Raw genomic sequence first — 14,603 nt, 5'->3', positions numbered from 1 at the left:
GTTTTTTGTACAGATATTTATTGACTACCCTTTTAAAGCATAAATTTTGAGTATTATCAGATAGCTATCAACAGCCACATCTTTTAAAAACACAGCAAGAATTTTAATAAAAAAGAATCTTACTGGAAATGATTTTCAACTGATGGAAGTCAAAAGTAAAATGGGTCATTTTTAAAAGCAAACGGCCCCTCACTGTGAGCACTGGAGTCTCCAAAGGGTCATTTTGGTGGTTGTGTTAGCTCTTGTTAATTAATGAATGATCCACTAATTGTGTCTCTGTATTCTGTGCTGTTTTACCCCGACTGATGGATGGTGTTTGATTAGTATCAGCTGCATGGAGCTGATTGAACTTGAAACTCTTCCACTGTGAGTCGCCGAGCTGCGAAGGGCTTCTTTTCGCTTTGCCTGCAGTTCTCAGTGCGTGGCCAGGACCTGAGGCTCCCTGGGGGCTGCCCCTGCTCCATCGCCTTCTCTGCCCTCTCCAGGCAGAGCAGCCGTGTCCACGCAGCCCAGCCCCCTGCCCTCAGCCTTCAGAGCAAGTTCCTTCTGCGTCCTGCGTGCCGCAGGGTCCACCTACTTCTCCGGCAGGTTAGCATCCAGTGAACTCAGGGTTCACTGTCTCGGTTTCTTACATTTGACATTTAGTAAAATGGGTGTATGTAACTTGAGGGATACCTTTATAGATCTGAGCTCTTATTTCTGCTATCACTTGTGTTTTTCCCAATTTTATGTGTCAGATTTAAATATCATATTTATACGTAACACAGGATAGGTATTTTTGGATATATTTTCTTTGGACAAGTGGTAAAGATGAAAATGGCCAGTCTTATGCACTGGAGGCTCTGATACCAATACCTATAGTAGCAACAAGAAGAACTCGTCCTTAGATTCAAGGCAGGAGAGCCCGACTGACCATGCCCCCTGTGCCCACCCCGTCCTGTTCCTCATTCCAGGCCCTGATTCCAGGCTCCTTTCCTTACCCTTGTCCCGACAGCCCTCTGCAAGTCCTAGGAATGCCCCCAGCCAGGGCACGATGTTGAGTTTTCTTGTACTGGTTCTGTGTTGATTGATTGAGAATAAAGTGGGTCAGGAGGGGCATTCCATAAGCCTGAACATTTTGTTAATATATAGCAAATTCATATCAACTGCAGAGAACATCCGGGTAGTTGGTTCTCTAACGGTAAACACCACTACACCAGTCACAGCACTCATGAAAGCATGTCAGTCTCACGTTCGGTAAGAAACAAGGCAGTCTCCAGAAAAAGGGTGTTCTTTGGACGTATGGAGTACAGTGTCTGAGATGTCAGGATGGCCCACAGCCTGGTTCCTTTCTCTACCCCTCTGGGGGTGTTTGGAGTTAAGATGGCATAAAAGAAAGTGAGAAAGATGGAGGAAGAGGGTTTGCAGCTCTTCCCTAAAAACCCACTATTCGAGTTTTCTTCGCATACCTAAACTTTCTGCCTTTGGTTGGCAGCTAGCGCTGGGCGTGCCTCCGGTGAGAAGATGGCCGTGCTCAGGCAGCTGGCGCTCCTCCTCTGGAAGAACTACACCCTGCAGGTGGGTCCAGCCCCCCCAAGGGTGGCAGAGGCTCCCAGGACACCCTCGAGAAGGGCCATGTGTGGGCTCCACAACTTCACAACTCCCTCCATGTGGGGTTGTTGTTACTCTTCTAGAAGCGGAAGGTTCTAGTGACAGTCCTGGAGCTCTTCCTGCCGTTACTGTTTTCTGGAATCCTGATTTGGCTCCGCTTGAAGATTCAGTCTGAAAACGTGCCCAACGCCACCATCTACCCCGGCCAGTCCATTCAGGAGCTGCCCCTGTTCTTCACCTTCCCCCCGCCCGGGGGCACCTGGGAGCTCGCCTTTGTCCCCTCCCACAGCGACACCGCCAGAGCCATCACCCAGACAGTGAGGAGGGAGCTGGTGATCAACATGAGAGGTGAGACCCAGCAGGGCTCTGGGCCACTGCCACCATCTCCGTCTCTGTGGCATTGTCTCCACGGGCCTTGTGCTGTGGAGGTCGAACCCATCCCACTGATGATTGACAGTGGGCGTAGGAATTCACAGGGAAAACTGGGTGGACCGGGGCCAAGGGAAGCTCTTCAGTTATAAGCATGGTTTGAGTGTGTGGCACAGGGAACCCTTTCTGGGATGTGGTTTTGAGAGGGGAGCTCAAAAAAAGCCCATGAGAAAGCCTGCCGAGGGACACTCCCAATAAATGTGTACCAGTCATCTTTTCTAGTTGCTTTCAGGGTAAAAACTATTGTCCCCTTTTTTCCTCTTCATTTTGGTATATCCTGCAGTGCCTTGTTTAAGTCAATATAGCAGACACTTAGAGGATGTTCCTTGGTCCCTCAGTAAATGATCACAGTAAAAGCCTCTATGTAAAATGGGGTCTGTGTAACAAGAGAAATCATTTGAGAAACTATAAGTTAGTGTCTACTCCAATTCTTTTTTTTTAAGACAGAGTCTCACTTTGTTGTCTAGGCTAGAGTGAGTGCCGTGGCATCAGCCTAGCTCACAGCAACCTCAAACTCCTGGGCTCAAGCGATCCTACTGCCTCAGCCTCCCGAGTAGCTGGGACTACAGGCATGAGCCACCATGCCCGGCTAATTTTATATATATATATATATATATATCAGTTGGCCAATTAATTTCTTTCTATTTATAGTAGAAATGGGGTCTCGCTCTTGCTCAGGCTGGTTTTGAACTCCTGACCTCGAGCAATCCACCCGCCTTGGCCTCCCAGAGAGCTAGGATTACAGGCGTGAGCCAACGCACCCGGCCCACTCCGACTCTTAAAACACTCCATTATGGTCACGAGAGAGAAGCTGCCCTGGCCGGGGAACCCAGGCCAGGCTGGGTTGTAGGTCTGCGCAGCTCAGCCTAGGTGCCTGCCCGGCTCTGAGCTTCCAGCTCTGGTCAGAAGTCGTGGTGAGAGCACCCTCTGTTCTGCCCGTCTTTCTGGCAGCCTGTCAGTCTGCCAATGATGAAAGCCACCTTGAGTCTTGGGAAGGTTTACAGAGCCCCCGAGAACCTGGTGAGTCTGCCATCTGATTTTTCAAGTAGAAGGGACCATGGGTGACTCTCAGGCCCTGTGCTCTCTCCACAGTTCGTGGCTTTCCCTCCGAGAAGGACTTTGAGGACTACATTAGGTACGACAACCACTCTACCAACGTGCTGGCCGCTGTGGTGTTCGAGCACACCTTCAACCACAGCAAGGACCCCCTGCCGCTGGCGGTGAGACTCGCGCTGGGTCCCGGTTGCCATGCTGAGTGGTCACACCCCATCAGCAGGGCTCAGCTCCCCGAGTGACTAATGCAGCTGTAAACACAGCCACTTTTCCTTAAAGTCCTGCCTGCCTGGGAGTAAATGTCAGACTCTCCTTTGGGTCCATCATCACCATCCCGATGCCCACTGGAGGGGGCCCAGCGACGTGTTAACCTATCCGTGCAGAGCAGCTTGGAAAACGCACCTGCCTGTGCACGGTGGCCCCAGGCCCTTTTGCTCACCACATTTTATACATGGCGTCGCTGGTTTCCAGGCCTCTGGATAAAGTCACATAGCGTAGATAGGGAAGTAGCAGAGATTTGGAAATTAAATATTGTCTGACAGGAAGAAAAAAAAAGGAGAAAAGGAGTTTTTGGTGGCCTGATGATATTAAACCTGGGAAGCTATCAAGCCTGTCTCTCACTGTGTTGGTGGGTCCTGGACAGGCGGTGCCTCACTCATGGAGCTCCTGCCGGCAGTTGGCAAGAGAGGGGTGGCCAGGAACCTCTCAAAGCTGCCCCGAGGAGCTCCTGGCTCCCATTGGGGCAGGACCCTCACTCGGACATCCTGAGGCCCCTTGAACCCTTCAGGGGTGGAGATGGTGAGCTCTCCATGGCGACAGGAGTCCCCTGAGCGCTCACTCAACTGCACCACATGCCACCCCGCCTGGATCCCTTGGGACGGCTGGTATTCTCTGTGTTTCCACAGGTGAAGTACCACCTACGGTTCAGTTACACAAGGAGAAACTACATGTGGACCCAGACGGGCTCCTTTTTCCTGAAGGAGACGGAAGGCTGGCACACCACGTCCCTCTTTCCACTTTTCCCAAACCCGGGACCGAGGGAACCTACGTCCGCTGACGGCGGAGAACCCGGTGAGAAGCACTTTCAGGGCCATGTTGCCTGACCAGGCTGCCCACTCGCAACACGGGGTGCCCACTCGCAACACAGGGTGCCCACCTGGCCTTTCTCTGCAGAAATAACTATTTAGGAACATTTAATCTTCTTGTTTGTAGGAAATGGAAGAAAACAGCCAGTAAAATTGGCTTCTGAAAGGCTAAATTCATCCTTAAAAAATAGTAGTGGCCTCTCCCTGTGTCCCAGAAGACACATCCTCTTGAATGACGCACTCGAATTTCAGTTTTAAGAGGCTTCTGTTTAAATCTTCTGGGCTTCGTTTACATTTTCCTTCTGTCCCTGACCTTCTCTGTGCACAGTTTTATAAGTTTTTTAAGCTCTATCGTCCTTACGTAATACATCCGTGGTTTGAATGGACCAGCGTGACTTTCCTGGGGTTGGATCTGGGTGACTCTGCTGCCCCGGCAGTGGGTAGCACTTTGGCAGGCAGGTGGTCACGTCTGTGCCTCCTCTGAAGCGTGGGCACGTCTGGGAACCCAGCTAGGGATAGCCCAGAAGTGACTGGGACTCAGGACTAGACTTACTTCTCGGGCCGAGACCCAGCTGCAGGTTCTGGGCGGAAGTACAGGGTGTCCAGAGAACACAGTGTTCCATGGGTCTGGCAGGAGACAGGGCTCGTTAGAGGGTTCGATGGAAGTCATGGGATCATGCCTCCCAGGAGCACGGCTCTGAGACCAGGAGGACCAGGCAGGCAGAAGGGCATGCGTGGGCAGCTGGCATTTAGAGATGTCTGTCTGTGGCTGCCAGGCTGCTCTGGAAGAGGAACTTAGATGAGCAAGGCCCCGAGTGTGGTGTGAGAGGCCCAGGGTGAGGCCCTGGGCAGGTCACCTGACCCAGGGCTCGGGAGAGGCTGAATCTGGCCGTGGCACAGGCTGCCTATGGCCCCGGGGACAGACCCAGGGCTGGGTTGGAGCCCTCAGCTCCCTCCTGTGTGTTGGGGACAATTTCCTAGGCTTGGAAACAATAGGAAAAAACCCTCAAAGGAAAAGGCCAACAGATTTCAGCAGGTACAAACTCAGAATTTGCCAAGAAATGAAAAGGCCTAACACCAATTTTAAAGCAATTAGGAGACGGGGGATCATCTGTGGCAGATGACAAAGGGCAAGTGTATTCTGTTATAAAAGGACACATGCAAGTGGGCTAGAAAAAGAGAAAAGAGAAACAGGCAGAAAGCATGCGGGGCCGGCACAGAGCTGGCTCTGGTACGTTCTTGTCCTCCTTTTTGTCCCCAGACACCCTCAGATGTCCTTGCCTTAGACCCACTAACCCCCCGGTGAGAATTTAGCCCCAGAATAACCTGGAAGAGGAGAAGGTCCGCATGTGTAAAGATGTCCACTGTAGCTTTATTTATGATCATAAAAACCTCAGCACTTGGGAAACGTTTGATTACGTACGACTGGGGGCTTTATGCCTCAGAATATGATCCAACAGCCACAAGGTTACAAGGATATGGAGACTGCACAGCAGCATGGAAAGCCTCCCGAGAGAACAGCGTGCGAGCAGTAGCGGGAAGGTCTCGGGGGGAGACAGGCAGATGTCATGTAAAGATGCTGACCCTGAAGCCAAAGCACCTGGTGTCCCCAGCTCAGCCCCTCAGTTGTGCAGTTCAGCGCCCCGGCCCTCGGTGTCCCCACCGGGCCAACGGGGTGTCGCCACCTGCTGTGCAGGCTTGTTGTGAAGCTGTCCTTGGCACACAACGTATAGCACTGACTGACACCACCTCTGTTGCAGCCGTAGGAAGACCTAACCAGAGGGAGAGGTAGAGACGTGTGCACGGGAACCCTGCACGAGGCTGTGGTCGGCATGTTGTGTTTCTCTTTTCTAGGGGCTGGAACCCAGGCAGGGGATGTTTGTGTGTTAGAGGACACTGGATGTTCTCACTGTCAGTGTACTTTGTAGGGGAGGCGCCCAGGCCGCCCACACCTGCCGCGGTGCTCTGTCTCTGTCCCTGTCCCTGGGGCTCAGCTCGGGGCCTTGGGCTGCCTTTTTCTCCCCAGAGCTAAGCCCACTCCTTCCCTGGGCTGAGTCTCTCTCAGGCCTCATGCTCCTGGGAACACTGTTTCTCCAGCTGTCACTCCCCCAGGCCCTTTTCCCTTTGAGAATTTTTTTTTTTTTTTTTTTTTTTTTTGAGACAGAGTCTCACTTTGTTGCCCAGGCTAAAGTGAGTGCCGTGGCGTCAGCCTAGCTCACAGCAACCTCCAACTCCTGGGCTCAAGCGATCCTTCTGCCTCAGCCTCCCGAGTAGCTGGGACTATAGGCATTCGCCACCATGCCCGGCTAATTTTTTCTATATATATTAGTTGGCCAATTAATTTCTTTCTATTTATAGTAGAGACGGGGTCTCGCTCTTGCTCAGGCTGGTTTTGAACTCCTGACCTTGAGCAATACGCCCAGCCTCCCTTTGAGAATTTTATTACAGAACACTTTGGGGAGTCAAGAAGAGCAAACAGAGAAATTACAAAGCACACAAAGCTCTTACTGTGATGGCCTTTGGGCTGTGCTGCCAGCCTGCCTTTGAGATGGTGGCTGGAGGACCCCAGCTGGCCGAGGTCAATGGGATGGCAGCCCCCACCCAGAGTGGTCTATAGCCTAATCCTCGGGACCTGGGAGTATGTCAGGGGCCATGGCAGGGGGGAATTAGGGTTGCTAATCAGCTGACCTTAAGATCAGCTGACCTTAAGCAAAGTGCTTACCCATTATCCCTGGGGGCCCAGTGTCATCACAAGAGTCCTTAAAAGTGGATGAGTGAAGCAGCAGACAGGGGCAGAGAATGCTGAGATGAAGGAGGAGGGTCCGAGGGGTACTGCGTTGCTGGCTTTGAGGGTGGCGGAAGGGGCCACAAGCCATAGGATGCTGACAGCCTCTACACACCAAAAATGCCAGGAGGGAGCGTGGCCCTGCCAACACCTCGATTTTAGGTCAGGGAGACCCGTACTGCCAGGACTATAAGACAGTGATTTCCATTGTCTAAAACCACTACATTTGTGGTGATTTGTTAAAGCAGCAACAGGAAACACACTCACCAAACCCTTCTCTTCTGACTCCATCTCTAGCGAAGCGCATCAGCCTCTTTCTGGTCCCAATGGCCTCCTTCCTGAAGTCGTGTGGGGCGCATGGGCATTTGCTTCTTCCCCTCTGTGTGCCCAGACTGCGGGGTGACCCTTGGGCTAGGGTCTACACAAGATGTGGGGAAATGCGCTCTTTACTCTCCGACCTCCGTTGCCGTCCCGCTTCCCTAACCTAACCCTTTTGGCATACTCCTTCCTAGCGCATTTTTGGCCTAACTTTTGTTTATTTGCTCAGAGTCCCATCAAACCCACTTGGGGCATGTGGGGTCTTTCCAGCCAACTTCACTTTTACAAGCGATTTGTGTGTGTGTGTTGTGTTAGTTATGAGTGGAAGTGACAATAACGTCACTCTTCTCCTTTGCTATGGGCATGTGGTGTGTTTTCTCCCTTCTCCCAGGGGACGGCCCACAGAACAGCGTGGAATGCTTTGGCTGGGGTGGGGGCATTAGGTGCAGTCACTCCGTTGCCCCCTGCACCCCTCACTTTGCAGACCTCGGGGACACCTGGCACAGTCCAGTGCCTGCGGCTCTCTGCTTTAAGCAAGCAGCGCCGTGACATGGCTGGTCTGCCCTCTGCTCCCACGCGCAGGGTACATCCGAGAGGGTTTCTTGGCTGTGCAGCATGCTGTGGACAGAGCCATCATGCAGTACCACGCGGACGCCGCCACGCGCCAGCTGTTCCAGAACCTCACCGTGATTGCGAAGAGGTTCCCATACCCGCCATTTATCTCGGACCCCTTCCTGGCTGCCATCCAGTACCAGCTCCCGCTGCTTCTCATGCTCAGCTTCACCTATGCCTCGCTCACCATCACGCGGGCCGTCGTGCAGGAGAAAGAGAGGAAGCTGAAGGTAACCCGGGTGGTGCTGGCCTTATGCCGTTCTAGCAGGTGGTGTATAGGCGCTCACTTAGAGGCTGCCCCGTCATCACTCAGGCTGGCGCTGCAAGAGCAGGGCTGGTGGGGCGGATGCCCTCTGTAGTTCTAGCCCATCTTGGGGCTTCCTAGAACTCAGGCTGGTATAGCTGGGGTTTCAAAACTCTGGCACAGCACCATAGTTTGTACACTGGGACCGGAGGTGGCTCCAGAGCTGTGCTGCCCAACGCAGGAGCCTTGAACACCCACCGTGTGCCAGGGCCCACATGAGACGCACCAAAAGTGTGAAACGTATTGAAGGCACAGGACAAAGGAATGTAAACCATCTTGTATGTAACTTTTATATTGATTATATGTTAGAAAGACAATATTTTGGATATAGTGAGTTAAGTAGAACTTATCGTCAAAATTAATTTTAGGCCGGGCGCGGTGGCTCATGCCTGTAATCCTAGCACTCTGGGAGGCCGAGGCAGGCGGATTGCTCGATGTCAGGAGTTCGAAACCAGCCTGAGCAAGAGCGAAACCCCGTCTCTACTATAAATAGGAAGAAATTAATTGGCCAAGTAATACATACAGAAAAAATTAGCCGGGCATGGTGGCACATGCCTGTAGTCCCAGCTACTCGGGAGGCTGAGGCAGGAGGATTGCTTGAGCCCAGGAGTTTGAGGTTGCTGTGAGCTAGGCTGACGCCACGGCACTCACTCTAGCCAGGGCAACAGAGTGAGACTCTGTCTCAAGAAAAAAAAAAAAATTAATTTTACTTGTCTCTTTTAATGTTTTTGATGTGGCTATCATAAAGCTGAAAATTACCTATGGGGCTCAGATTCTATTTTGCTTGAACAGCACAGCTCTAGAGAGTAGATCAATGGTGAGATAAAATGTTTAAATTGGCTGGGCACAGTGGCTTATGCCTGTAATCCCAGCACTCTGGGAGGCCGAGGCAGGAGGATTCCTTGAAGTCAGGAGTTCGAGACCAGCCTGAGTAAGAGGGAGACCCCATCTCTACAAAAATAGAAAAAATTAGCCCGGTGTGGTGGTGTGTGCCTGTAGACCCAGCTACTCAGGAGGCTGATGCAGGAGGATCACTCGAGCCCAGGAGTTTGAGGTTGCAGTGAGCTTATGATGACACCACTGCACACACTAGCAGGGGTGACAGAGCAAGACCCTGTCTCGAAAGAAAAAGAGTTTAAATATATGGCTGAACAGGCGGATAATTATGTTACATATAGACCAAGTACAGCTGTAGTCACAGACTGTTAGGCATAATGTAATGGGAAATTAAGTATATGAAGTGTCATGATGAAGTCACATAACGGACTTAATTAAGTACAGCTGAATGCGTAGAGTCACCTGTAAACTCATACCAACGACACTGCCATCCCCCAAAACTTCTCTGAAGTTCCTCCTCTGGAAATGTCCACAGTGCCAGTGAAATAGCATTGAGGACATTCTTGGTGATTGCTGGAGCTTCTAAATCGCTGCAGATGAGAGGCTTGGAAAGCCAGCAAGGAGTGTCGTGGTCTGCTCAGTGATCTTAAATGCCTTTAATAACACAGTACAACGTTGAGGTAGTCAGCAGTGAGCCGTGAAATTGTCCACAGAAAGTGTGTGTGCACACATACCCATCTACAGATACAGAGGTAAAAGAAGTAGGGCAAAATGTGAAATGATTATTGGATCTAAGTGGTGGGAATGTGAGCGACCATCGCACTTACCTTTCCCTGCTTTGGACGTTGGAAACAGCTTGTGAGGAAGGGAACAGTAGGAGATGGCAGGATTCCCTCTGCCATGCGGCTGAGCGGTGTCGAGCTGGGGCCTCTGCCGTCCAGCCTGGCGTGTGCTGTGCCGCCCCAGCCTCTAGTCTACAGTATGGCGTCCATTGTGCCCCTCGGTCCATGGATGTATAGCCCACACGAGCACAGATGAGATATGGATCGAGACATGCACACACGTGCAGACATGTACACGCAGATACACACACACACAGAGGCCCTGAGGAGGGGCAGGGGGAGCACAGGCCCTCAGACCTGACAGCCCCTCCCCCCCAGGAGTACATGCGCATGATGGGGCTCAGCAACTGGCTGCACTGGAGCGCTTGGTTCCTCCTTTTCTTCCTCTTCCTCCTCGTGGCTGTCTCCCTGATGACCCTGCTTCTCTGCATCAAGGTGAGTGGTGTCGCCTGAGGAGAGGCGAGGGAGAGTCAGGTGGCTCTGGCACTGCCACGGGCGCCCAAGGCTCACGTTCAGGTTGTGCTTTGGAGAGAATGTCAGGGTCACCAACTGTGGGTGTGTGGGGGGAGATCCTTCCCCAGGGGAGGAAGAGCCCCCTCCGTCCTCAGCAGTGCCCCTCCCTCCCAGCCCGCCCGCCCCCGACTCCCGAGTGCGTGTCGTGCAGGTGAAGAAGGACGTGGCGGTGCTGGCTCACAGCGAGCCCTCTCTGGTGCTGGCCTTCCTGGTGTGCTTTGCCATCGCCTCCATCTCCTTCAGCTTCATGGTCAGCACCTTCTTCAGTAAAGGTGAGTCGCTGGCTGCCCTGGAGCCAGAGGGCCGTGGGGGTGAGCCGGTCTCGCTGTAGGAGTGAGCTGGTCCGGGGAGGCCGGGCAGGTTGCTGGGATGTGTGGAGTTAAGGCGTCAGTGGCCTCCTCACTGGTCTCCCTACATCCGCCCTTAGCCTCCTTTTGTTCTCAACGTAGCCAGATGTGATCCTCCTAAAATGTTAAGTCAGAACTTGTCACACTTCTGCTCAGAAGCCTCCTGGGACAGTCTGTCTCACATGGAGGAAAAGACGAAGCCCCTGCCGTGGCCGGCAAGACCCTATCCAGCAGGGCCCGCTGCTGTCTGTGTCTGTGGCTGCTCTCCCCATTTGCACTGTGCCTGTCACATTCCCTCCTGGGGCTTTTGTCTCTAAGTTAGAGGTTCTCAAGGCATAGCCTGTAGACTCCTGAAATCCTCAGGGATTTAGGGGGTTCACAAAATCAAAATGGTTTTATAATGACGCCAAGACGATGTTTGCCTCTTCCACCTTGTTGACATTGCATAGTGTTGGCATGAAAGCAACAGTGGGCAAAACCGCCAGGCCCTGAGCATGGACCATGGCACCAAACCATACTAGTCATCATTGTTCTTCACCACCACACACTCACAGCAAACAGACAGAAAATGCCAGATTCTCTCAAGAATGTCCTTGATGGAGCAGTAAAAATTATTAATTTTATCGTATCTTGATCTCTCTATAGTTTTTTGTAGTCTTCTGAGTGATGAAATGAGATACACGCAGAATACTTGTGCTGCATATCGATTATCTTGAGGAAAAGCTGGTACACAATTGAGTTGCCAGCTGGACTAGCCACTTTTTTCACGGAACACCATTTGTGCTTGAAGGAACAACCGTTAGACTATAGTTTTTCACACTTGCATATTTGGTAGGCATTTTCTCAACTAAGCCTTTTTTTATCCTTATTTTCTTTCAAAGCCTCAAATATGAGCCTTCCTAAGGAAAATTACCAGTAGTTTCTGATGTCAATAATAAAATTCAAGCATTCAAGTAAAAAATAGAATTTTACAAACTTAAATCTACCACCACGAGCTTGACAGCTTCCCAGTACTTAAAGAGCTTTTTATGGGACTGGTAATAATATTAACAAATATGATTTTTATGATATTGTATAAGAAACTGTGTCAATGATTGGCATATTTGCATAATATTTAGTAAATAAGTACTATTCACCAAATGACTACCGCATCATGTTATAAAAGCACGCAAGAGTAAAAATCCATTCAAGGTGCGAGATAAACCAATGTACTTTAATGTAATAGAGTACAAGGGTAGAGTTCATTGGTTAATCTGGTGGCACATGGCCAGTACCCTTTCAGAAACTACCACTTGTTGAATGGCATAGTATGAAAGAAGAATATCCCCAAATATCTGTACTGGGTATTACAGTACCCAAGTGTGCATCTGTGAAGCTGGATTTTATTCATATACTTCAACCACAACAACATAATATGACAGAGTAAGTTCAGAGGCAGATATGAGACTCTAGCTGCAACCTATCAAGTCAGACATCAGCGAAGTTTGCAGAAATGTGAAACATTGCTCCTGATTCAAGGACAGAGGGTGACGGGGTGGAAGGGGCCTACATAAATAAATGGGAAAACTGCCACTCTTCTCACTGAATTGTGGAAAATGTGATGTTTCATAAAAATATTTATGCTAACTTGTAGCAGGCTTATTGCTATTCTTAAATTTTAAAAACTTTAAATTGTTTCACTATTAATTTCTCGTAGAGTAAATAGGGACATGTACAACACACATAAAAGCCCTTAAGGGTGGAAAAGGGGCTTAAGACCAAAGTGTTTCTCGAGGGCTGCAACCACGGTGACCCCACTACACCTCCCTGACTCAGCCACTTACCTCTTTCGGGTCTTCCTCACGTGTCATCCTTTCCCCCAGGCGCCCCTAGCCTCAGGGCATCTTCCTGCCCAGCGCTTATCCTTGTCAAGCAAGTGCACTCCACACTCCCTGCTCTGTGCTGTGCTCCCCACTAGCTTCTGGGCTCCGGGAGGGCGGAGCCTTTCTGTTCTGTGCGGGGCGGTCTCCCTAGGGCTACAACAGTACGTAGCACGGAGTAGGTGTTCAGTGAGTCTTGAATGAATGAATGAATACATGAGAGAGATTGAGCAGACTGGGTGAGTTTCAGGGCTTCACTATTAGTCAGGGAGGCAGCTGGATGGGCTGGAGATATGGGGGGGGAGTGTGTCCCAGGATGGGGACAACACGTGTGGCCCCAGGCAGGAGACCATCCCCAGGGAACCAGCACGCCAGAAAGAGAAGCGGCTACAGGCCTGGGCCTCCCAGTGCCCGTGTGGACGGCAGGTGCAAGGGTGGGGCAAATCGGCCCCCAGAGAGGGTCCCTGGTACGGTGGGCCCTTGACCCTGCTGGCACACCCACGGTGACACCTGTGCTCTCCTCTCCCCTCAGCCAACATGGCAGCGGCCGTGGGGGGCTTCCTTTACTTCCTCACGTATGTCCCCTACTTCTTCATTGCTCCTCGGTACAACTGGATGACTCTAAACCAGAAGCTCTGCTCCTGTCTGCTGTCCAATGTTGCCATGGCAATGGGAGCCCAGCTCATAGGAAAATTTGAAGCCAAAGGTGAGTGTTCTCCCTCTCGCTATCGGCCCTGCATCTAACCTGGAACACCCTCACAGTTAGGCTCCGACAAAGGACAGGCCCCCACGCCAGCTAAGCGAGCAGGTCATTGGCAGATGGGCCCTGGGTCTGCCCTGGGTGCCGGGCACCACCTGGGGGACAGAAGACATGACAGGAATGATGGGAGACCTGTCGCACCTGCGTCAGTCCAATGATGAGTTTAACTCAGTGACTTCCAAGTGTCTTTCAGCTTTGTGGGACATCCAGAATTATTGCCCCAGAGCTCCGCAAGTCCGTGGGGTCTGAGGACTTTTGATGAACCCCGAGCTCTTGGTAAAGGGCAGATTGGTGTCTCCCCCTCCTGCTCCCCAAGTCCCTTCGACAAGGTTCGCTGAGAAGGCAGGGAGGCCCGAGAGAGAAACACGTGATCAACCAGGGAGTTTTTTCTTGGTTTCTGTGACATCTTCAGATTTTTTAAACATCACGGGGGTCAAATAAAACACTTCTTTGGGCTGACTTTGGCCTTGCAGACCCTGAGCGGCTGATGTGAGCACTCCCGTCAGGCCCAGCTCCCACCGCTGTGGTGTCAGGATTAAGTCCCCAACACACAATCTGGGGGCATGTTTGTGCCACAGCACTGCCAGGCTTCTGGTCAGTGTAGTTTTTAGGGTTACGGGTCTGCAGAAGGGGGTCATCGAGCAACCACAGGTGGGCTCAGGGTTGCTTTACCATGAATTAGAACTTCTTCCTTCAGTTGGCAGTGTCTTTTCACACTTTAGCTTTTACATATCTGGGGTTCTGTAGTTTCCTACATTCCGAAAAAATGTAGACTTCGTAAATGAGCGTTCCCTTCCAGGGCTCAAAGGCTTTTAAAAGGCCGCATGCAAGAAGGAGTCTGACTATGTGACACCTCCATTTTTTTCCCCCAAAGTTGTATAGTGAATTTTCTTAAAAGAGACAAATCTCTAGTCATCGGAAGTGAAGATTCACCAAGACTGGAGATTTCCATCAGGGGCCCGTGGGCCAACAGAGACCCCCCAGGCATGGCAGGGACTCTGCCGTCAGCAAACCAGAGAGAAGACACAAAGCCTTGAGTTTCAGTAGAGCTTTCTGAGTGTCTGAAATGTTTCCCTTTTAAGAAAAGACTTACATTAAGTGCACATTGGCCCTCATCGGCCTTACCCAAATCACGTGTGTGCATGTGTCTATGTGTGTAAGTATGTTGAAAATTCCATGCAAGCCCAGCCAGTCAGCGAGCTTTGCTGGTTCTGTAACTTCCTGATTTTGGAACTTGCTGTTGTCTTAAAGACTTGAAGAAAGTGATCA

General features: G+C 51.2%; 2 protein-coding genes across 6 annotated transcripts in view; both read left to right on the top strand.

The window, feature by feature from the left end:
* RNPS1 (RNA binding protein with serine rich domain 1) overlaps window positions 1-14,603 on the top strand; it is a 337,992-nt gene that overhangs the window by 282,659 nt on the left and 40,730 nt on the right. The gene's annotated exons all lie outside the window — the stretch shown is intronic.
* ABCA3 (ATP binding cassette subfamily A member 3) overlaps window positions 1-14,603 on the top strand; it is a 45,665-nt gene that overhangs the window by 7,260 nt on the left and 23,802 nt on the right. For 3 of the 5 annotated variants that reach the window (XM_012743612.3, XM_012743608.3, XM_075994978.1), the window contains 9 exons: window positions 325-588; window positions 1,475-1,557; window positions 1,674-1,938; window positions 3,112-3,239; window positions 3,978-4,143; window positions 7,843-8,102; window positions 10,174-10,290; window positions 10,520-10,640; window positions 13,107-13,280. In XM_012743612.3, coding sequence (XP_012599066.2) covers window positions 1,504-1,557; window positions 1,674-1,938; window positions 3,112-3,239; window positions 3,978-4,143; window positions 7,843-8,102; window positions 10,174-10,290; window positions 10,520-10,640; window positions 13,107-13,280 — 1,285 coding nt within the window. In that variant the 5' untranslated portion in view covers window positions 325-588; window positions 1,475-1,503. The remainder of the gene's footprint in view (window positions 1-324; window positions 589-1,474; window positions 1,558-1,673; window positions 1,939-3,111; window positions 3,240-3,977; window positions 4,144-7,842; window positions 8,103-10,173; window positions 10,291-10,519; window positions 10,641-13,106; window positions 13,281-14,603) is intronic. The other 2 variants (XM_012743614.3, XM_012743609.3) reach the window with 2 other exon arrangements.

This window comes from Microcebus murinus, chromosome 19 (genome assembly GCF_040939455.1).
Source record: "Microcebus murinus isolate Inina chromosome 19, M.murinus_Inina_mat1.0, whole genome shotgun sequence".
NCBI lineage: Eukaryota > Metazoa > Chordata > Mammalia > Primates > Cheirogaleidae > Microcebus > Microcebus murinus.
The sequence above is the reverse complement of the archived record's forward strand: the minus strand, read 5'-3'. Positions and strand labels throughout refer to the sequence as shown.